Genomic DNA, 22,085 nt, shown 5'->3' with positions numbered 1-22,085 from the left:
CAGTGGTATTTATATTACTAAGTTATACATATATATTACAGACATATTACCTCTTTAATTCTGCAATTTGTTGCTCAGTTTTTGACATAAAGGACTGATATATCTGTATGATAGAACTCTCAGTTTGTAGAAGTTTTTCTAAACCTACTACTGAAGAATATAGATCAGTTGAAGCGGAACAAAATAACATCATCAAGTTCCATAGCAGGGTTAACTTCATCCTTTTCAAGAAATAACCCTGTTTATAAATAATTAGATTTATAAGATTTTATAAAAATAAAGTACAATGGATACTAGTGTATATTACTTAGTTTAGAAGTAATTTTTATAGATTTTAACTCTCTTTTCTTCTCTCTTCCCTTTTTCAAATTAACTTGTTTCTTTTTACTATTAGAAGACAATTGTTTGTTTTATTTAAGTGTACCAATATCATTATTTTTTGTTATTAATTTTACTTTCCTGTTTTATTAAGAAGCATTATTCTTATCTATTTATTTTATTATTATTATTTTTTTTTAATAAGAACATTTTATATAGTTAGGGGTGTCATTTGTATGATTATATCCCCTCATAATCAACTGTTAAAAAATATATATAATATTAGTTATATCAACCATGTAAGGGCCACCAGGCCGATCTGGTACAACAAATATATATATACAGATTTTAAGACGACAAATGGACGGATTTGACAAAAAAATAAAAAAAATTAAACATTTCATCAACAAAACCTTTTTATTAAAAACATCGATATCTGTTTGCTATAAAGACAACCCATACAAAACCAAACATCGAGGAGGAAATTGCCCGGGTTTCCGCCCCATAGAACATTTAAATAAATGTCTTAATATCTCCCTAATTTTAATTCTACCTAAACAATAATCTCATAAACATCAAATGAACCGTCAAAAACTTTGGAATCACTTTTGATCAAACCCTTCCTGCCAAAACCATGTCTTGATATCTCTTTTCTACCTTCATTTCCTTAAAGCGACTTAGTTACCTAAGCCACCTGTTTCCAACTGTACAACAGCCCAAGAGGAGAAAAAAGTAGTTATTTTACTCCAAATTTTGATTACTTTAATAAAAATTATGTATAGTTACGAGTCATAATTGATGACTACCAAGTAGGTAGGGGGAGTACAAAATGGCGGCTGTTTCAAAACGTTAAAAAATATATTTTTTCTTTCGGGCTCGATATTTTTAAATAAACAACACTGAAAAACCTGATATAACATCATTTAAGGAAGAGTAAATCTGTTAAAATATGAGCCGTAATAGAGCTATTTACGTTCAATAGTTCTAAAGATATAACTTTTTAAAAAGCAACATTTCATAAAAGATACACTGAATAATGAGTAGTTAGTGAATTTATTTTGAGAAATCTATATCTCAGAACCATTCGACGTAAAAATGTATATTATTAATCAAATTAAAGATAATTAAATGTACTGTAAAGTAGTTTATTACGTTTATCTTTGTAGGAGTAGTTGTTGTCATAAAATTCGACAAAAAGAATTCACAAAATCTTGATTTCTAGCCTAGTGGACAAACACTTTGACTAATGAAAAATATATCTCAGAGACGTACGAATGTCTGCCAGCACTCAAATGCTAGTTAAATGTACTATAATTTAGTTTATAAGGTGTTTATCTTCGTAGAAGTAGTAGTTTTTATATTTGATTAAATAAATTCACAAAAGTTCATTTCTAGCTGTTCGGACAGAATTTGTAGATTTATGAAAAAAAAATATCTCAGGAAGTATTAGACGCACAGATGTCTGCTAGCACCCAAATTAAAGCTACTTAAATGCACTATAATCTAATTTATTACAGGTATCTTCGTAGGAGTAGTTTTTATGATATTTGACTAAAATCAATTGATTTAGATAAAATTTCATGTGCAAAATTCATATTCATATTAGAATATCATGAAAACTACTACTTCTACGAAGATACGTGTAATAAACTACTTTATAGCACATTAAAAATCATACATCTTTACATCTAATACTTCCTGAGATATTGCTTTTCATAAATCCAAAAAGTCTGTCGAACAACTAATGGGATAAAAATTTTCATAATAAATTCACTATCAACTGATTATTCAGCGCATCTTTTATGAAATATTGCTTTTTAAAAAGCTATATCTTAGGACCTATTGAACGTAAATGGCTATATTAGGGCTCATATTTTAGAAATTTACTTTTTTTTAAATAATGTTCTATTAGCGTTTTTAGTGTTGCTGATAAATTTAAAGATATGGGGAAAGAAAAAATATTTTTTTAACCTTTAGAAACAGCCGTCATTTTGTATTACCCTACCTCTATACTTGGCAGACTCATTAATTTTGACTAGTAATTATACATAATTTTAATAGTTAAGTAACCAAAAATTTGGGCGAAAGAACTGTTTTTTTTTTCACCTCGGTTCTTGTACTATATACTCCTGGTTACTTCTTTAATATTCCCTCGCTTTGGCCTCTGTTTTACAGTATATGGGGGTTATCACTGGGAATCTCGATGCAAAACTAAAACGTTTAATCAATATCTCTGTACATTTTCATCTATGGTATCCCCAGTGACATCTTCTGATATTAATAAAAGTTGAAGCAGCTTTATCCTTCTCTCTTATTCTTTAACCAACTGATATACCCTACGGTGTCGGGGCAGCTTAGATTTGTTTCTTAAAACCTCTTCTTTCCGTTTCCATCTTCTTGACTTCGCCTTGGGTAATACCTCTGTTCCTTGCCAGATCCGATATGATGTCCTCCCTCCTACTTATTTCTCGGTCATCGGGATGGTCGTTTTCCTTCAGTCTTTGCTTCCCATATAATTTTTGGGAACCTATTGATCGGTGTTCTTTGCATATATATGGCAGAACCAGGTTAGTTCTTTTTTATGCATATTTTCTTATTTTATTAAATATGCATAAAGAAGAAAATGCCTTGTTTCTTCTCTTATTATTTTTTTCTCAATGGGTCGAATCTACCGAGAGCTTTCCTCAGGAATTTCATTTCTGTAGCTTGTATACAGCTTTCGAATTTTTTTATACTCGCCCAACATTCAGCTACATAGGTCAGCGTATTTAAAATTTATTTACAATTTGTAAGGGAGGACATTAACACAATTCACTGTTTTTTGATAATTATAATTATTTACATTGTTATTTGAAGTTATATCATGATTTAATAATATTTTATATTTTTTTAGTCATTAAAGTCCAATTAACGTCATTTTGAATGGGTTCGTTCAATAATAAATAAAGAATACTATTATTATAGATTACAGATGAATTTATAGTTTTAACGGGGTTCATGGACACCTCTCCCCTTTAGTCTAAGAGCCTGGGGGAAGAAAACAGTTATTTCACCTTTATTTTTTATTGCTTTAATGAAATCTAAATACAGTTAACAGTTAAAGTTGAAGACATTGGGGAGAATAAAAAAGAGGTAGCTATCTGAAAATGCCACAAAATGTTAACTTTTCATTCTGTGTTCCATATATTTAAAACAACATACACCACGAAAAACCGCATAGAGAGACGTAGAGTAAATTTGCTAAAATAAGAGCCCTTATAGAACTGTTTACATTCAAATTTTTACAAATGCAGTTTTTTACGAGAAACAGTTTTTTAAAAAAACAAACATTTTTTTTCTTCAAAATAACGAAAAATCAATATTTTGTGAATTTATTTTAGCAAACATTATGGAAACTACTAATTCAACGAACTACATACAGATGTCTATTGGCTCTAAATAGAGGGGTAGAAGTAGCAGTTGCCATGATATTCACCAAAATAAATTTGTAAAATTTTGATTTCTTATTCTGAAAAAAACTTTTGGTTAGTGAAAAACTGTATCAAGAGAACTATTGAAAGTACAGAGATATTCATATTTTAAAAAATTTACTCTACTTTAAACAATGTGCAATGTGTAAACAAAGTTTTTTAGTCTAGGTAATTCAAGGATAAAGAGTTTTTCTCCAAATGAAAAATGGACGAAAATTTTAGGTTTTTCTAGAATAAAATAAACTTTAGGAGGCATGCACCTAAAATACTTCAATATTTATTTTTTCATGACATTTACTGTATCCCTTGTATAGTATAAGTAAAAATTGAACCTTTTTTAAACATAAAATTATGCTCTATTTGTTTTTTATTCGAATGAACTCAAAAATGAATTTTTGTTACTTTTTGAACAGCCGCCATTTTTTATTTCCTTTTACTATTATGGTTAGCAGAGCCATAAATTTTTACTCGTAACTGTTTGTAGTGTTCATTAAAGTAATAAAAGATTTTTTCTCCTCTTGGGCTCTTGGGCTGTTGGACTATCTTGTGGGATTTCCTTCCAACACCATTCCTCTCAAACCCAGCAGTAAATCTCTTCTCAACCTGAGCAAGTGCCACCCTATAGCAGCGTGCCCCATGATTCGGACCTCACAAGGTCTAGTTCCGTGAATGAACTCATATTAGTATTTTACATGTTATTAAAGTTATATATAATTTATTCATCAATATTATAAATAATTTTAATTTATTGAAAGATCGTTAACTGTGTGTAGTATATAAAATAAAGTTGATCTTTGATCACACTCGGGTCATCTTCCTTTTACAAATTTTAAATTATGTTTCGTTTTTAATTATCTATTATCAAATTTATGAAAAATTGTAAAATGTGTCTACTAATAATATGTTTACCCATTCAATAAAATTGCAGTATGTGTTAAATAAATATACATTAGGATTAATTGTTTTAATCTTAGGTTAGTCTGCCTTACCGTTCAATACTGCAGATGAAGTGAGATCTGACTTCCAAATAATGGAGGGTGCCCTATTCAACGATAGGTAACCAAATAAATAGTTTAGTGAAGCACTTTATCAACTACAAACCTTTGCAATACGCTTCCATAAAAATGCACTGTTCCACCAGATGGCATTAACTAGGAAGTTGATGGTAGCTGTTATTCATCGAGAATAAAGGTGACGGACATCCGTTCTGAATTACATCATTACATATTTGTTTAAATATATATTAACAGCCCCGGCTATTGGGTAACAAATGTTCACATAATAACCCATATTCTCATGAGCTATTTCAAAAGAATAACTCCGTAGTTATTGCCGTTAGGTTAGATTCATCAAATAGTCCATTATACCTACCAATACCAAAATTTAGAATTTCAAAATTAGTAATGAAGGTAGGTAATGACAGTTAAAATGTCATAATCGGAAAAAATACGAAAACAAATAAAAACAAGTTTTCAAGAAATGTTATCCTACTAGAACAAGAGCCGGGAAGAAAAAAAGGCAGTTTTCTCACCCCAATTTTTGATTACTTTAATGAAAACCATGTATAATTAATAGTCAAAATTGATGAGTCTGCCAAGTATAGGTAGGGGGAATACAAATTGGCGGCTATTTCAAAACCTTAAAAACCACTAATTTTTCATTCGGTGCTCTATATCTTAAAAAATACCAACAACACTAGAAAACCTAAGAGTACATTATTTAAAGAAGAGTAAATTTGCTGAAATATTAGCCTTGAAAGAGCTATTTACGTCCAATAGTTCTCGAGAAATAGCTTTTTAAAAAGCAAAATTTCTTAAAAATCTACTGAAAGATTAGTAGTTAATTTATTTTGAGAAATCTATATCTCAGGAACTAGGTGACATAAAGATGTCTATTAGCACTCAAATTAAAGCTAGTTTAATGGGCTATGAAGTAGTTTATGACGTTTACCTTCATAGGAATAGTAGTTTTCATGATTATTGCTAAAATAAATTGATTTATAGTTGTTCGGACAATAAGTTTGATTTATGAAAAACTTCATTTCAGAAAACATTTGACGTACAGATCTGCCAGCGCTCAATTTAAAGCTAGTTAAATTTACTATAAATTAGTTAATCATGTTTATCTTTGTAGGAATAGTAGTTTTATGATATTGACAAAATAAACTCACAAAATGTTAATTTTTAGTTGTTCGTATAAAATGTTGGATTTTTGAAAAAATATATCTCTAGATCCATAAGACGTACATATGTCTGCCAACATTCAAAATAAAGGAACTTTAACTTACTGTAAAGTAGTTTATGACACTTATCTTCGTAGGGGTAGTAGTTTTTATGATATGCACATATGAATATAAATTTGGCAAATCAAAATTTGTCCGAATAACTATAAATCCATTTAGATCAGCAAATTTCATGTAAACTATTACTCCTACGAAGATAAACATCATAAACTACTTTATAGCTCATGAAACTAGCTATAATTTGAGTGCTAATAGACATCTGTACGTCAAATGGTTTTTAAGATATAGATGTTTCAAAATAAATTCACTAACTACCGATCTTTCAGTACATCCCATACATTTTTATGAAATGTTGCTTTTTAAAAAGCTATATCTCGAGAACTATTTAACGTAAATAACTCTATTAGGGACCATATTTTAGCAAATTTGCTCATCTTTAAATGACCTACTCTTAGGTTTTCTTGTGTTGTTCCTACTTTTTAAGATATAGAGCTCCGAATGAAAAATTAAATTGTTTAATCGCTTTGAAACAGCAGCCACTTTTTATTCCCCCTACCCATACTTGGCAGACTCATCAATTTTGACTAGTAATTATACATAGTTTTCATCAAAGTAATCAAAAATTGGGGTGAGATAACTGCCTTTTTTCTCCTCTTGGGCTCTTGTACTATACAAAGCAGCTGTGCTGTTTGGGATCACTAGTCGTGCTCTGAGAAGGCACAATTTGCTTCCAAATGATTGGATATTGAGTGGCTGCAACTGTTCAAACATTTGGTAGGCCATATACTTTACAAGCCACAGAGGAAAGGGGGTCTTCCAATAATTTGAAACCCTGAAAAATTGGGATATTTGACTATCCACTTCAACAACAAAATTTTGGTAAAACAATATACAAAATAAATTATTATACTCAAAATTGCTTTTAGATGCTATTTAGAGAGGATAGATAAAAAAAAAAATTAGATTTTTAAATGTATTTACCTAAAAACATGTAAAAGCTGATATTATAGCGGCTATTAAGGATTTTAATAGCGGGCATTGCGCCATTAGGAAGTTATTGTAACTGATAAGAATGACAATAGGCACTGGTGGGGACTGCTAGCGATTTTATCATCTATTATGCTATGGGCTAACCTTGCATTTACCAGTCTATTTTTGTGGTCCCAATCAGCTCTATAGTGAATTCAATTATTTGTTTACTCGCAGCTGTAGACATTTGACAATGTGGAAAACAATATAATAAAAACAAGAATAACAGCAAGGTGAAAGAAACATAAAGTGCCCAGAAAATATATTGATAAAATGAAAACTTGAGCTAGATTGAAACATCATTTCAACATCTAGTCCTTCATCTGACAATAAAATACTTTTCTCCACTAGATATATCATTGTAGTAAAAAGCTGGTTTTGTGCGCGCATTACATAACATTACCACGCTATATAGGTTCCCAAGTTTTAAGTGGATTCTTGGTCTCGTGTTGAAATTATCGCTATTTTTGTGATCTTTGAATAAGTTCTAAAGACTTGAGAAGGCAAAAAATTTGGAAAAAAAAATGTGTTCCTGATGCCTTAAAACTTCATATTTATGTTTTTTGGGGAGGGGAGGGGTGTTAATAACGAATATTAAATTGATACTCTATAAAGCAATACTAAGATCTATCATAACATATACCTGTTCCATAAGGAGCTTCACTATGTTAACCAATCTAAAAAAAATAAAAGTATTCGAAAACAATGCCTCATAATTTTATGCTAACAAATGCTTCATAATATTAATAACTAAGATATATTTAGAACTAAATATAGACATATATAATTACATCTTCAAATTAACTCATAATTTATTTAATTCTTGCCCTAACCCTTTAAACCCATTAGTATCCAAAAAAGGAAATTATACAAAAAAATAATAACCCTAGATATAAACATAAGAACAAACAAATATTGCTGCAAAATCATCAATAAACGATCTATATTTTATTTCAAAAAATGGTTTGGTTTTTTTTCTTTTGGTTTATTTTTTATCAAAATGTAAATTATAATAGATATTTAATTACTAGCAAAGAAAATAAATTTTATATGGGTATATCCCAAAGCAATGTAGTATTTATTGCAGATATTATCCATATGAAATCAAAACTTTGAAATTAGAAAATAGTTATTTTTCAAATGTAGATGATGTATTTGCTGAAGTAGAGTGAGATCGAAGATTTGTTAGCAAAATTTAGATTTTGGTGATTCAAAATAATCTCCTAATTTAGTCCGAATAGTGTTATGATTGGTATTAATCCAATCGTTAGTACAGGTAGATGAGTGGTATCCATCAGTTGAAAGTTCAAATCATCATATATCTTAAGAATCAATATTTGATATTTTGATCTTGACCAACAATTGATATTTTGAATCCTTATAAAATAGGTGGTAAACTCTAATGACAAGATAATCTTCATTGAATGTGAAAAATAAACATTAACTCAATGTTCAAAGAAATCCAAGGAAACCTGATTATTTGAAATAATTTACCATTTCATATTATTAGCAGTGATATGCATTGGTTCAATTAAATCTTAATCAACTTAAGAAGAAAATAAATGTTTTCTTATTTTCATGGTTTGTATGATAATAGTTAGATTTTACATTCATTTACCTCAATATGAAATAAGGGAAAGTATAGCCATCTTAATAAAGGAATTTTTGAATTCCAAAAAAGTTGAATTATTAAATTCGTGAACATTTTTATGAAAAAAATTCTATAACTGACATGAATGATCATGTTACCCGGTATCCATTATACTTGCTAGCAAGATGACTTACTTCTAGCAACAATTCCTCTTTATATTAGATGGTCAAGGGATATGATGGACGTGCGGGTTGGGGTGCAGGTCCCAGTGCACACAGTTCGGAACGTTGTGGGTTCGATTCCCACCTAGGGCAGTTATATTTATTTTTTGGCGTTCCCGAAAAATGAATCTTGACACTCCCACCTTGATTAGTACGCGGCGGCAACTCAGGTAGCCGCCAGGAGATGGCAAAAAGAACCACTGGGCCCACTTGCCGGACTTGTTCCCTCTATCAAATATCAGTACCAGTATTAGATGGTCATAAGTAGTTAAAAGGTAGATTATTGAATACAATTAAAAAAAAAAAATGGTTTAGATAAAATTTTCACTTTTCTCTGCAAAATATTAGAAAATAAAACACAGACTAGAAGAAACAAAACACAGCTTTAGTGAAAAAATAAATAATAGTAAAAATGAGAATTCACAATAAATCAACATTAAAAAAAAAAATGAAGATATTTCGGAGGGTAAAGATGATTTCTTCCGCACTAAACCTGTTAAATTTTTTTTTATGCATGCAATGAAAGTATTCCTTAGGGATACAGTAAGCAAGGTTAGATCACATTAACATCACAAAGTTTAATTCATTTCATTTATCATAATTATATTTAAAAAATATTTTACAAATTTACTAATTTAACAGTTCACATAAGACATGTTAAATGAGTCTCATACGTGTAAAGGAACTATTCAAAACAGATCTGATAAAATTACACATAATGCTTTCAAAAGACATAAAATTATCTAGACTAATCAAATGCATCTTAATGGTAATTTCTGGTTACTTCAAAGTATGTACATTTGTTTACATTAAAAGAAATATACATATTACTTATGTAGAATATCATGCCATAAAATCTATACATAATCAGTTCAAAAAATTTTAACACATTAAAAAATACGACAAAATTGAAGGTAATATTTAAATAAACACATAAATATTTATCAAAAGACAAAATATTTTTTGGCAACAAGCATAATGAGATTATTAAAATAAGAAAAATATAAATAATTTTTCTTCGATAAGAAAGAACTTCTTAAGTTTCGATTATATCTAAAAGACACTTCGGTTCCATTTCAATTTCAAGGTATATATTTGGTTACCTATCTTTGAAATATTATATTGATCAGATAAATTATAAAATGTTTTGAGCAGCTATGGTATCGGTGAAGTCTCTTTAATCTGTTATTTTACACAAGATCGCTGGTGAATAGGCACTAAGTAGTTAATCTCATTTTAGTCTATGGCATTCGATGGTGTCAGTTCGCATGGCCTTCTGAATTCTTGGTCTCTTTCATGAAGCCACTTATTAGAAACTGTAAGATAAACAACTAATAAATAACTATCTTTGTAAGTTATAGAGCTTGAAGTTTAGATACATCAAAACTCACAGAATCATCCAGGATAATAATAATTATTATAAGTTCATTCTTATTTGAGATATGAAGCAATATGTGTTATAAAACTTGAATGTTAAACAGATTGAGTGAGCAAAGCAAAGATTAATATTCTAACTCAGGCCCACTGATATAAAATGTTTATCCATATAATTGAAATTAAAATAAATGAATTTACCCCATTTAGATCCTGCCAGCACAGGACAAGCAGCATGCCTTGTGTTGTAATCCCCCTCACCATCGGGGAACAGATTGTACCAAAAAGCAGCAGTGCCCTTTTCAGGCCAAAGAGCTAAGCGAAGGTTAGGGAATACTGTAGCACCACCTTGAGCTACATCGCTCATCTAGAAAAGATAAGCGATCTTTAAATAATATTTACCTTCGTTTCAAACAATAGCATAATAACAACTGCACGAATAAAAATAATTGAGATGAATTATTATAGAAACAATTAAATAGTATTATTTAAATATAAATATTTTATTTCTTAACATTATTTATTGTTTTGGTAACTTACATAAAATAGAACTGTAGCTATCCTGTTTCCAGTTCCCAGAGAATCAAAAGCATTCTTTTCATCCTTCTGGAAAAACAAATAAAGAATAAAATTAATTAAAGTGTTATACAAAAGATTTATAAGCAATAGTTAAAAAAAGTACTATTCTGTATGGGTAGAGATTTTTAAAAATCACAAATTATTCACAAACAAAAAAATTTATTATTTATGTGAGAATGGAGTGTAATCATTTTGGAGGTAAAATAAATAAAATTAAAATTTTAGTAAATGCAATAATGATTAACTAGTAATAAATTAGTGTAATAATTATTGGCAAGATTATTTTGCCATAATTTTGATTCACAATAAAATAAATATATCTTCACCTCTAAATTTCCATATATAATAAATTAATAATTAGTTAAGGACTACTTGTATAAGCATGTACCAATTCTCATACATAATTAATGATTGCTTACACAGATGTTTAGGTGCAAATAAGTACGTATATTGTTTTACATTTAAATAAAAATCAATTAATATATTGTACTACACTTGAATAATTGTAATGAATATTAATGAATACATTTGCTTAGATTTAAACAAGTAATATAAATTAATATTTAACATACTAAAAAAAAATACTGAATCACACTTTAAGGTTTGGACAAAATCTATTTCCTCAAATTAGGAAGATTAATTTTGCCTAATTTAAGAACAGTCATCACTAATTTGAATGCATCAAAAAATAATTCTACAATGGCACATAATCTATGAAACAAAAATATTCTGCTCCTAAACAAAGACAAAAGGCCATTGCTTTTTTTAAGGTTCAGAAAATTAAGTTTTTAAGAAAGTAAAACATACCCTAGCAAAATCAAAATGTGGTTCATAATGACCGCCAATTCCATAGTTCACAACCTGAAGCTCTTCTGCAGAGGACACAGAAAGCTTGGTCATATCTTCAACTCTTTTTGCCACTGTGTCAACGACTGTGTGTTCGTCTTCCTTCAGCCATGCGGATTTGCTGATCCTGTAATGGGCGGTCTCCAGTTCGCCTGTCTTATGATTTTGGACTGTTGCTCGCTTCAGCTACAGGAAACAAAAAAAAAATTTGGTATATGATAAAATTAATGAGAAATTGTGATTTTTTACTGAAAGGCAAAATTAATATAAATTTATTGATTAAATAAGATCCTTCACATCCAATTACTTTTGTGAAAGGGTCTTCCTTGTGTTTTGTTTTTTTATTTGAAAAGTATATATGCTGACTTTGATAAAAGAGAGAAAAAAAATCAATAAGGCATTACAGGGAGAAAAATAAACAAACAAGCTCAGATTATTTACTGAATTTTTATATTTTGTGTTATTTAATTTATCCAAATCTTATTTTGTACTTATGTATTTATTTTTAATTCTACTTGTCATACAATAAACCAGCTCTAGCATGGGAATAAATAAATCCCACTAACACTAACTGGGCCAGGCTTCATGGCTACATCGTATTATAAGCCAATAAAAATATATCTTTCTATTAATTGATTTAAAATAGTAAACATATGTTATATACTGATGGAAATATTGATAATTATATTTAGAGGCAAAGAGAAGTTGCTAGAGAGAGCGGTTGAGAAATACACAGTAAGGTAAGTTATAAGGCTTTAATGTGGGCTATATTCCTTGAATGCCACCATATATAACAGTCAATATACAGATCTATTCAATACAAGGATATACATCAAATCAGTATAATTTATCTTAATGTGTATTATGTATTAAAATAAATAATACATTTAATAAGGAACTGAAACTGTTTTATTTTTGCAATTGGTTTTATTTTTATCTAGATAATACTTCTATTAAGTTTTAAATTATATTACTTATTCTTATATTCTATGAAAATATGGAATATTGTATATTTTGTTTAATTTATACACCTGAAATTACAATTTATATTTTTATTCCCTATTTTTATATATATTTGTACTTATATTAATGTATTATTTGAATATAATTTGTACTTATTTGTATATTTGACACGGTATATCCTACATGAATAAATAAATATTTATTTTCAAAACGCATCCTCATCTTCTCGTGGACAAAAATAACTTTTACATTTAAGGTAAAGATAAACTAATTTCTCACTCAATTACTATAATTCAAAACCTCTCAAGTCTAAAAACCTTATTTCAAAAAATATACTGACATCACGGTTATCACTTTTATTTATTATAATCAATCAATAGAAAAAGTACATTAATATATATGAAAGGACCTTACCCTAGGTAATGCCATTTTTTTGATAACCTCAATTTCCGAGTCATACATTGCTTCTCTGAAAAGAATAATCCTTGGGTTCAAGTATGCTTCTTCTTCCTTTAATGGGGCCAGTCTGTAATTCAAACCATTTTTTAATGAATAATCCATCTTTCAAAAGTTAATGAAAGTATATAAAAAAATTAAAAGGGTAATAAATCGTACTTCAAAAATGGTATGCCGTTAGTTACATAGCGACATTTGAGCTTTGAAGTGATACTAATTGGAGGGGAGACTGCGTTCCTGCAAGCCATTTCATAAAGGTCTCTCTCTAGAGGCTGGTCATATTGTGGCTCTTCCTTTTCCTACAAAATAGAAAGTACTATAATAATTACGCTGAATAAAACAGCATAGTAAAGAATTTTTTTTGTTAGGAATTGCCCAAAGCCAAAAAAAAAAAAAGAAATCCAATTTTAAAAATTTATAAAAGGTTCTGATAACCTTAAATTATCATTTAATTACCTAATCTCAATAGGCAAAAAAATTTTATATGTATTGGCACACAAATAACAAAAACAATCACATTTCATCCAAAATATGGAGTAACTTACTCCAACGATGTAAATAATTTATTATAATTTTATTATTAGATCAAATCTAAAATGATTTAAATGGTCAAAACTTCATGGAATCACAGACAAAAAATAAATAAAACAACTATTTTAATCATAAAGGCTATAAAATACAATCAAAACTCAATAATTTGAAACTCGGTAAGTAGAATAACTCAATATTTTGAAATCAACGTTGTTCACCGATAGATCTACATATAAAATTGAACTCTTTGATTAGAATACGAGACTTTATAACACAAAATGAAAATTGGGGTAGGACGAACCCTTAGAAAATATAAGTTGAATTCAGAGGGTCTAAAGATTTTGCAACTCGAAGTTTCTCTAGATCTGATTTCTTTCTAAAATGAAGGTATGTTTATATTGAGAGATAACTGGACATGTCCTGAAGGATGAGACCATCATTATTTACCTAGTGAGTTAATGAGTCACACTTTTGAAATTTGTCAATAAAGCAAATAAATCTGTTTAAAAATTTTTGATCCTTATACTTTACCTGAAAGAAAACTTGATACCTCCAAAAATTCAGTATTAATGGTTACTCAAAAGTAAAATCAATCTTCTCGAGATTTATCAGAGTCAATACATATTGAAATATGAAATATTGAATGTTATATTATAATGTTAAATATTTTTACTAGATTAACTAAAATAATTTAACTAAAAATATCAAATTTGAACTTCTATTATTTTGAACTCTTTCTAATTTTATCTTTTTCTGTGATCTTTTAAGTTTTAAGTTTCACATTATTGAGAGTTGGCTTCATATATACCAACATACATACTCATAATGCTTTTAATGTGTAAGCCAGAGAATGTTTATCCTATCGAATTCACAATATAAAATCTAACACAGTAAAACTTAATACTAAATCAAATCAGTTACCTTTTGTTCATTAGCAACTCCTTTCTCTATAGCTTTCAAGTAGTATACTCTGTTCCCCATAGCACGAGGGTGATCAGGAAATATCTCCAATAATTCATCGGTCATAGCCAGCGCTCCAGGAACATTTCCTGAAAAATTGAAGAATACTATCAGTATTCAAATAAAACTTGGTTTTTGCACTTCCAAAATTTAATATTACATATTATAAAGTTTAGAAAAAATTATCTAGCTAAGCAGCCAATGAAAATTTTAAAATTGTATTAAAACAGAAGCTGTTTTCATAACAAAGAATCAATCATAAAAAAATCTGAGGTATGGTCTCAATTAAATTTTATTAAAAAAAAAATTATTGACAAAAATGAAAAGACACAGCATCTTAAAACATTTTATGACTACTATAGATTTGAATACAAAATATTACCTTGCATATAAGTTGAATATGCTAAATATTCAAGTATTTCCCATCGAGTAGTTTCTGTATTATTTATTTCCCTCTCGTGCCTGTTGAGTGCTTCGGACATCCATAGCACAGTATGGTAGAAGTCTTGGTGGTTGTAAGACTGGCGGCCAAGTTCAAAGCAATCACCAGCTGAAAAAACATTAAAAGATCTAACTTAAATTATGTTATAAATATCATTATTATATTTTAAAATTTTAGATTAAAAATAAATTTATCTTTTATTTTATGATAATAGTTAAACTTTAATTGAAAATTAAAACAGGATTAGATCTCTGCATAAGATTAAAAATGTAATTCAGTTTAAACTTCTATAAAAATAGAGTGATTCATATTCAACTTCATTTACTTGTTTAAATTAAACTAAATATTATTTAAATTGTTCTTTATTAAAATACATATAATGGAGTTTTATTTATTTTTTAGTATCTGGTAACTTATTTTCTTCCTATAGTAAAATGCCTCCTTATAAAGTAAATAATAAAATAAAAACTTTGACCCTATTGTCTGTTTCAAAAGCCGAGAGAAATTGGAAAAACAAGAGTAGTGGGTTAGAAGGCATTCTCTCTTCAATGAGACTCCATGACTAAGGAGAGAGCCACACAAATGCCCAGCCTGGCTTAATATGTACCAAAAGTGGTATTAACATTGGAAGCAAGTATTTACCAATGTATATTGGGCTATTTTTGTCTCTAGTATGGCCCTATCTTAAGTACCGCAAAGCCTCTATAATGTCAAACAGAGGAGTGTGTACGTTCACTCTCTCAATACCTATCATGAGAACTTTCAGTTTATTTAAATTCTTTGGAGCCACAGGTGATAGCCCGAGCCCTCTGCTACTCATAATTTTCATTGATGCCATTTGGAAATTTTGTAAAAGGACACCCAGAGCAATAGTAGGGTACTGAAACATGACCCTATGAAGAACTAAAACTCAGAGGTATGGAAATCAAAGTCACCAAAAGCAAGGTTATGTGTTGTTGGAAGAAGGAACAAAGATTTCAGAATCACTTGCAATGGAGAGACCTTGAGCAAACTGACACCTAGTGCTACCTGGGAACAATGATCTGCAAGGATGGAAGAATAGACCAGGAGGTCATAAATAGAGTCCAAAAGGCCAATGGAATATTCTACCAGATATCCATAACACTCATTGGAAAGCAGGAGTTGAGTAGGAAAGTGAAGATTATGCTATTCAAATCAGTTTTTCTCCCAGTACTACTATACAGATCGGAAAGCTGGACAGCTCTGGACTGTCATGCCAGCAAGGTTGTTTCTGCAGAAATGAGATTCCTACAGAAAATATTAGGGAAAACCAAGTGAGACCAAATAAGGAATGAAAGGGTCTGTGATGAACTAGGAGTAAGATCCGTCCAAGAGGTGATTGAAGAAATACAGCTGAAATGGTTCAGGAAGGTTAGCAGAATGAGAGATAACTGTAAGGCCAGGTGGCTTCAAGAAGCAAGGCCAGCAGGAAGGCGACCTGAAGGTAGGCCAAGGCTCATGTAGGCTGACCTGATTGAGAGAATTGGCACAGCAAGAGGAAGCACCATGTTAGAGATGAGAAGGCTTGCACAGGATAGGGATCATTGGACAAGCTGTTCAGAGGCAGCTCCTCCACGCTTAGCAGCACACAGCAGATAGTGAGAGAAGTAGTAGAAGAAGAGACCCGGAACATGAATATAGATTAAGGGCTACTAAACTATTTTGATCATCAACCTCTTACAATTTTTTAATTCTCTTATCGATCCACTATAAAAACAAAAAAATTAAAAAGAATGAAACTTATGTTATTCTTAAATGAGTTATTTTATTCATAATGGCATCCCACATTCCAAACACTAAAAATTACATTCTAAATGAAAATGTTTTATACTGCTTTGTAGTCAATAAATTTGCAATTGAATAGCAATGGTATTCATTGACCCTAAACTATATTATATCAACCTCCATGTTTCATATTGACCATTTCTGTCAAAGATCATGATTTATGATCTACTAGAGCTAGAGATAGAAACGTGATTAATATCATGTTGAGTTTTTATTTTATTTTTTCAGAAGTAAGAGGTTAGAAGAAAAACTCATTTTTCATAATATATTTTCTTTTTTTTTGTCTTTATAATTTATTTATTGATATTTACAACTGTATTAAAAAATATACAACTGTCAAATGCGATGAAAGTTACACTTCAATGGCATGGTACAGTGTTGTGGAGAATGTACCCATTGATAGAACTCCAATCGTGATATTTTAATCAAATTTTTATTTCTTTATGTTCTTCATAAATTTTGTAAAATAAAAAAGCAACACTTTAAATGGACATCACCAGCCTAGTGAAGTAGCATTTCAGAAGAGAAAAAACAAATAATTCAAAACAAAACACAAGATTTAAGTCAGTTATTCTTTCATATTGAACATTAATATCATTGAAATGGTTTAATGATTTATACTATTATTGAAATATGATGTTTTTATAAGAATATTTGATTTAGATTAAATAAATTTATTTTAATTTTATGATAATACTTAAAATGTAATTGAAAATGTATAAGCATCCATATAAGATTAAAAATATAAATCATTCCTCATCTTGTTTCAAGATATTTAAGTGAACTTTAACCAGACATAACTTATTATGTGATATTCATCCATATTGAACATTAATTTTATGAAAGTAAATCGGATGATTTATGCTAATACTAAAATATGACATGGACTTGTCAAAATCAAAGGGTGGGAATAGATTATTACTGATGTAAATTACCAGATAGCTGGGTTGCATATTGTATCCCATTGAGCTCTCCTTTGGCCAACGAGGCCGTGTCTATCTTGTACGTGTCCTGAAGCCTAATGAGGGCTATGGCTGCCCCTGTCAGATCCTCATCTGTAGGCGATTTCATGAATTTTCTGATCTCTGTCATGTTACGAAGAGCCTCTACAAAAATAAATGGTTTTGAAATAATTAATTATACTTAAAGACATAAAAAAAATTATAATCACACAGAGTTTAATATGTATATTTCAAGTAATAATAATCTGTAAACTGATGTTGAGTTTTTAATAAAATTTAATTTTCTTTTTTGTAAATTTTAAATTGTAATTAATAAAATTTATTTTAAAAACTAATAAAATGAACTAGAACATTTCTGCCAGTCTTTCAAATATTAACCTACTCTGTAAATAGTTTGCACATGCTGCTCTTTGATTCACCTACTGAAAAAAAAATCAAGAATTGTTTTAAGGTAATGGTAAAATACAGGAGCAGAAGACAAAATATATGCTTGTCAGGGGAAGAAAGGCTCAAGATACATTCTTGGGAATAGAGGCCTATAAGTTATAGCAGGGCCCTGTTTTATAATGAAAACTAATAGTATTGGTTGATAAATACAAGTATATTTTCATAATAGGGATGGCTATTAGTGATATTACAGGAATTAAAAAGTACTAAAGTACAAGCTACTACTGTACAAGTCAATGTAATTGTATAAAGTTAAATATACAAGACTAAGAGTATTAGTTTGTACTTTATTATGAAACAGGGCCCAGGTTGAATCCTTCACATATTTAGGCACACATAGATTAAGTTGTTCAATGTTATTTAAATGGAAACTTGTTCGAAAGGTACTAATTAATAAGGGTCTTAGTCTCTTCTGTTCCTAAGATTTCTGTTCTTCTAATATGAAGGACCATCTTTATGGGATTATGAAAGACAAAAAATTTATATACCACAAAAAAATTAATTGGTTAATGTTAATAAGTAATTTTGGTATTATTTATATGACACTGGCCTTTCCTTGTATATATGTACAAGTTACACTGGTTAAAAATATTAAAAAATCTAAATAATCTGTTTCTGTAACCAGGGGATAAAATGTACCAATTTTTAAAATTCCTTGAACTTCCTCATTAAAGCCGTTACGATTTGGAAGCAAAACGTAATATAGTGTTACAGGACAGCAAAGGAATTGTTTCATAGAGTATTGAAAATGGCGATATAAGTCACTCACTGTAAAGACATTCGAGAAGAAAGTAGATGCCTTGCTAAAAACGAGTAACGACCTCAGGTACCAGGGTTCAATTCGCCGCTTACGAGGGAAAGGAACCCTAATAGGATCAGGGGAAAGGATCTTTGAAGGAGGATCCTCTCTGATCCAAGAGGATTACCTTAGGATACCTCCTTCTAAATCTTCCTAAAAGGGATAAAAAAAAGCTATGAGGAGATTATGAAACGGCATACGTGGATTTAGAATTTATTCAGTTCACCAGAATCTTTTCCTTTGTATTGGGTTGTAAAATAAGTTCGTGGCGTTTTTTACAGGTGATTTCAATAAAAACCTCAGATTCTTGTCAACATTTTTAATCAATTATATATGACCCATTTTGATCTACTACAAGTTGCCATCTTTCAGGTAATTTTTAAATTCCGTCCTCCCAGAACTTCTCAGATTTTCGCGCAATAAATTCCTCTATGAGCGTTTTGCAGTCCTCGAGCGAATTAAAGTTTCCTGTTGCGAGAGTTTTGAAGGGCCCAAAATAAGTGAAAATCTGTTGGGGAAGGTCTGGTGAATAGGGTGGGTGGGGGATCACATCGCAGCCAAACTCCAATAATTTCTGCCGGATCTGCAAAGATACGTAAGGACGGGCGTTATCGTGATGGAAAACTATGCCTTTGCGATTAGCCAATGCTGGACGCTTTTGCTCAACTTGACACTTGCATGAGATATGTTAAGCGTTTCTGTGATATCCCGTGTCGTAGAGTGAGGGTTGTCTGTGACCAATGCTTGAATTTGGTCATCATCAACAGTTGAAGGACGGCACGAGCGCTTTGCGTCTTCCAAGTCAAAATTTCCGGTTCTGAACCAGCAAACCGCTTACGGACGATGCTTTCTCCTAAGGTATCATCGCCATACACATTGCAATATTTTAACCATCTATGCTGCGGATTTTCCATTTCGGAAATAAAAAATCATTAAATGACGAAAATGAATGTTTTTCTCTTCCATTTTGAGCAAGCAAAATACCACATTAAAGATAAGGAATCTCGGTTGAAACTGATGCATAAAAGCACCTTAACTAATCCTTTTTTTAGAATATGTAAACATTATTGACCAAGTAAACATGATTTTATAAACACAGAGAGTATTAAATTGAAATATTGAAAAACGCTACGAACTTATTTTACAACCCAATATATCAGATATAACGATGGGTGTAGCTAGAGTGGGGCGCTTGCCCCGAATCTAAAGGTGCTATAGAAAATTAAACTAGAACAAATTAGCCTAAACGCAAGCACATGAATGCTTTATTTGGATTGGCTAGTACAAGTAGACCTGAATTTGTAAGCGACTCGTCGGGTGTTGGTTTTGGGAACCCATCCAAGAGCGTTTGGATAAGCTTGTGTTGTATCCACACGTTTGTGTTAGTATTATTTTAGAACTGATGAGAGATAAATATTTGTGCTCTCTGTCTTTTAATAAACTTCTCAACAATAATTTCCCTGATGAAGCCCTACGAAGTGGGGCGAAACGTCGGACAATATATAGATGACAACTATTTTGTTCTTTTTTGACCGCAACCCTGACCATCTTCTTCATATTTCTCAACAATAGTTAATCAATAATTAACAATAGTGTAAGATTGTGTATTTTAAAATTATATCAATTGGTTGTAAATGCATTGTTCAAATCTTGTAAGTTAACTTTAGGGTTAATTCTAGCACAAATATACATTTATGGAATCATTATATGCCTGAGTAATTAAATTAATAAGTATCTTATTATATACTAGAATTAAATAAACTTTATCTAATATAATGTTATATAATATGATTTCTATGGATTGTTATCATCTACCATCTTCTTTGCCGATATTTATGTTTCCTTTCACATTACCTATCTTCAATTTGTTTTTGTTTTTTTAATTATAAAAATAGTATAAATCGAAGATAATATATATATCTAACACATGTTCGAGATCTGCCAAGTTCTCAGGAACATAAAAGCCTCAAAGTGTGTATAGATGGACGATTGGTTCTTTCTTTGTTTACAATGTATTTGCGGCAAGTGGCAAAAGTGTGGACCCCCAGTTTAAAATTTATATTTCAGGACTGGCATAAGGTACTCATGACACAACATTGTCTTTTACTCACTAAAATAAATATATTCGTGAACAACGAATTTCCTTTCGGTAATCACTTTACTTTCATACCTTTCCCTTGAAGTAAATCCGTATTATGTCAATAAAAAAAAATGACATGACTATACGGAAGATTTTTAATTAGTGACACTGTCGGTTTGTGAGTGTACATACAAAAGAAACTTACACATCAATATTATCAACTTAATTACCTATCAAACTAAGTACAGAACAGGTTCAAGTAAGAAACCCAATCCCTCCATTGTTACTTCATATATATTTCAACACCTTGAAGACACATGACACGCACGGAAAGGTTAGCTAATACCTCAGATCCACTCTTCCTACATGCTATACCATGATATCAATAGCTGCATGTTGCAATCACAGTTGAAGACACTTCCCTGATCCGGATATGTAATTACTGAGAAGGTTTACAAGGAACTGAACCAACCTTTGGAGATGTCGTCGGACATGAGCCGCTCGGTGGTCTTCCAGTCCGTTGTCAGCCTCTTCACTAGCAGGTAAGCGTTGATCGGGTTGCTCAGGTATTCGCTCACTTCGGTGCTGGCTATCCTGTGTTCCTGTTTGTATTCTTCAGCTTTCCTGGGACAGAGGCAAAAGACCATCAAATTTGTTAAATACAAAATATATAATAAAACTGTAATAATTCGATACTAGAATTTTTTAAAAAAATAACGGTCACTTTGGCGACATTCCTTAAGCCACGTCTTTTTATCATCATCTCTAAGGCTACTGGTTTCTACTATCATACGAACCTTCCAGTCGACAGAATGTCTAATTAAATTTCATAATTTTCGTTACGATATTCTTACCTTTTATTTTTTAACAGAAGCATGGCAAAAATACAATCAGTTTAGTAAAATTCACATTCTGCTCTTATATATATAAAGAATAAAAACAAATATCTTTGAAATAAAGGATATTGCC

At 30.3% G+C, this 22,085-nt stretch overlaps 2 protein-coding genes across 5 annotated transcripts in view; both read right to left on the bottom strand.

Moving 5' to 3' along the window:
• LOC112210575 (prolyl 4-hydroxylase subunit alpha-2) overlaps positions 1 to 4,948 on the bottom strand; it is a 23,054-nt gene extending 18,106 nt beyond the window's left edge. Inside the window, exons 1-2 of the mRNA XM_024360322.2 lie at positions 4,778 to 4,948; positions 51 to 238 (exon numbers count right to left, since the gene is read on the bottom strand). Of these exons, the coding sequence (XP_024216090.2) occupies positions 51 to 220 (170 nt within the window). The 5' untranslated portion in view covers positions 221 to 238; positions 4,778 to 4,948. The remainder of the gene's footprint in view (positions 1 to 50; positions 239 to 4,777) is intronic.
• Positions 4,949 to 9,429: 4,481 nt separating this feature from the next.
• The window catches only part of LOC106692507 (prolyl 4-hydroxylase subunit alpha-2), a 155,680-nt gene continuing 143,024 nt past the window's right edge, over positions 9,430 to 22,085 (bottom strand). For all 4 annotated transcript variants that reach the window (XM_014438486.3, XM_067049020.1, XM_067049019.1 and 1 more), the window contains 10 exons: positions 21,589 to 21,740; positions 17,764 to 17,934; positions 14,963 to 15,130; positions 14,542 to 14,669; positions 13,249 to 13,388; positions 13,048 to 13,159; positions 11,632 to 11,856; positions 10,786 to 10,851; positions 10,447 to 10,612; positions 9,430 to 10,187 (listed from right to left, as the gene is read on the bottom strand). In XM_014438486.3, the coding sequence (XP_014293972.1) occupies positions 10,108 to 10,187; positions 10,447 to 10,612; positions 10,786 to 10,851; positions 11,632 to 11,856; positions 13,048 to 13,159; positions 13,249 to 13,388; positions 14,542 to 14,669; positions 14,963 to 15,130; positions 17,764 to 17,934; positions 21,589 to 21,740 (1,408 nt within the window). In that variant the 3' untranslated portion in view covers positions 9,430 to 10,107. The remainder of the gene's footprint in view (positions 10,188 to 10,446; positions 10,613 to 10,785; positions 10,852 to 11,631; positions 11,857 to 13,047; positions 13,160 to 13,248; positions 13,389 to 14,541; positions 14,670 to 14,962; positions 15,131 to 17,763; positions 17,935 to 21,588; positions 21,741 to 22,085) is intronic.

The sequence above is a fragment of the Halyomorpha halys genome, unplaced genomic scaffold (genome assembly GCF_000696795.3).
Source record: "Halyomorpha halys isolate HHAL.00 unplaced genomic scaffold, Hhal_1.1 Scaffold58.1, whole genome shotgun sequence".
In the NCBI taxonomy this organism is placed as follows: Eukaryota; Metazoa; Arthropoda; class Insecta; order Hemiptera; family Pentatomidae; genus Halyomorpha; species Halyomorpha halys.
The sequence above is the reverse complement of the archived record's forward strand: the minus strand, read 5'-3'. Positions and strand labels throughout refer to the sequence as shown.